Below are 2060 nucleotides of genomic sequence, written 5' to 3'. Positions count from 1 at the left end.
TCTATCTATCTATCTATCTATCTATCTATCTATCTATCTATCTATCTATCTTTGGTCTTGCATTATCTGGGTCAATTCTTCAGGAACAAAATATAATAATTCAGTTTTAAGACCGTTATTTGGCTTTTTCAGTTAATGTTGTGGTTAATCACATATGGGTTTGCATTTAGTCACATTTCAAATTATTTCACAAAACAACAAACCCAGGGGCAGCCCAGCATTTCAGGATGTGTTGCAGAACTACACACACGCCACAAAACAAAACTACAAACGCTCTCTATGGCGTCACTAACCACCGACGGACCCGACCCGTGAATAAAAACATGTTTTACAAACATATTTCTTTACTTTTAGGGGCAGGAACATATCAAAACTCATGGCCTTTAAACGGTTGTTAACGGCATATAAACTACATCAGCTTTAGTACGTAAAATGTATTTTACAGTGATGAAAAAAATTGCATCAGACTTTGTGAAAGGACCCCGTTGCCTCTACTTGGATGAGTCACGCGAGTTTCAAACCACGTCTTTGTCATTTGTCCGAGAAAATAAATACATGACAGATGCCTTGTTTTAAAAGAAACGGGATTGTGTACTAACAATACAAAAAAAATTGGAACATAATTTGATAATAACTGTTTGTTTGGAAAAGGGAAAGAGCCGTTTTTTTTAGCGGTTGATCAGGCATTCGGTGGAGCCTCCTTCGTTCTCTTTTCATTCAAGATGGCGGGTGACGAGTCTGGTACAACGCTGGGTCAGCCTCATCTGGCTAGACAAGACCTCAGTTCTCTGGTAAGTGTCACTTTAACTGCTTTTACAGCTTTGTGTTTGAATGTGTTGGCCGTTGGGCCGTTGGTCCGTTGGCCGTTGGTCCGTTGTGTTGCTGTAACGGTTACATGCTAACCGCTAACGGTCGCCGGTTGCTACGCCGGCACATGACGGCAGGCCTGGCGGGGCGGAGAGCTAATCCACCCGCTTCACGTCTTACAAGGCTACATTCATTTTTATTAATTGTCAAAATGAGACAAAAGCTTGAATGTTAAATGTGTATTTACAGCGCCGTAATGGTTGCCGCCTGTGTTATACGTCAGTAACGTCTGCGTAGCCCAGCTAGAGCAAAACGTTAGCATCATATGCTAAATTGAAGTAAAATATACTAAAATGTCAATGGAGTTCGCAACGGTGATGGAGGCAGAGACTTCAGAATTAGCTGTTAGACATTTTACTGGCGTTCATCTGTTTTGACCATTTGAAGAGGGAAACATGTTAGTAATATCACAATGATACTTCCCTAGTTGATTACTCACATTAAAACAATTGATTTCTGTGTTACTACACATGTAGCTTTTATAAGTTTTCTGAAATGTTATGTTTAAATATGCAAACTAAGCGTTATTATTGTTATTATTATTATTATTGCGCATACATGTCCGTAACATGAATGTGAATATTGGATAAAGTCAAGTTCAGAAATGTTGTTTAATTTTGTTGGCATATTCAATTAAAAGGCTTTTAACTCCATAAATAATAACCTCCGTGTCTTCAGGTATAAAAACCAGGCTATGAATGATATACAAACTAATTCTGGTCACATTATGAGAATATACACCACAATATTACACTAAGGGCAACCTGCACAATTGGTCCATTTATATTTTAGCATACATTTAGCATATTATTTAAGCAGTTGCACGTTTTGTTTTCCCATCCTGTATATATTTAAATATTTGTTCTTATTTTATTCTTATATTTTATTCTTCTTCTTCTTATTATTTTATCTATACTGTATGTATATTTTTCCTAGTGTCTCATTTATATTCTGTGTTGTGTGACTAATGTACGTGTGCTGCTGTAACACTGCAATTTCCCTTTTTTTTGGGATCAATAAATATCTATCTATCTATTACTTTGAAAGATTGTAAAATCCATACATTTTAAAATATAAAATCAATAGCAACTGTATATGTTTTACATTAAAATGCCAAATGTTGCTGCGTTTTTTTTCAGATTTATCTGAGTGTCCACTTCCCATGCAGAGTCAGTGTGTGTGTGTGTGTGTGT

The 2060-nt window shown here is 36.5% G+C and overlaps 1 protein-coding gene across 1 annotated transcript in view; it reads left to right on the top strand.

Annotated features, from left to right (window-relative positions):
* The first annotated feature begins 637 nt into the window (after positions 1-637).
* Positions 638-2060, top strand: part of eif2s3 (eukaryotic translation initiation factor 2, subunit 3 gamma) — a 10831-nt gene continuing 9408 nt past the window's right edge. The window contains exon 1 of the mRNA XM_032504544.1: positions 638-791. Within this exon, the coding sequence (XP_032360435.1) occupies positions 723-791 (69 nt within the window). The 5' untranslated portion in view covers positions 638-722. The remainder of the gene's footprint in view (positions 792-2060) is intronic.

This window comes from Etheostoma spectabile, chromosome 22 (assembly GCF_008692095.1).
Source record: "Etheostoma spectabile isolate EspeVRDwgs_2016 chromosome 22, UIUC_Espe_1.0, whole genome shotgun sequence".
In the NCBI taxonomy this organism is placed as follows: Eukaryota; Metazoa; Chordata; class Actinopteri; order Perciformes; family Percidae; genus Etheostoma; species Etheostoma spectabile.
Note: the sequence above shows the minus strand (reverse complement) of the source record. Positions and strands in the feature narration are given on the sequence as shown.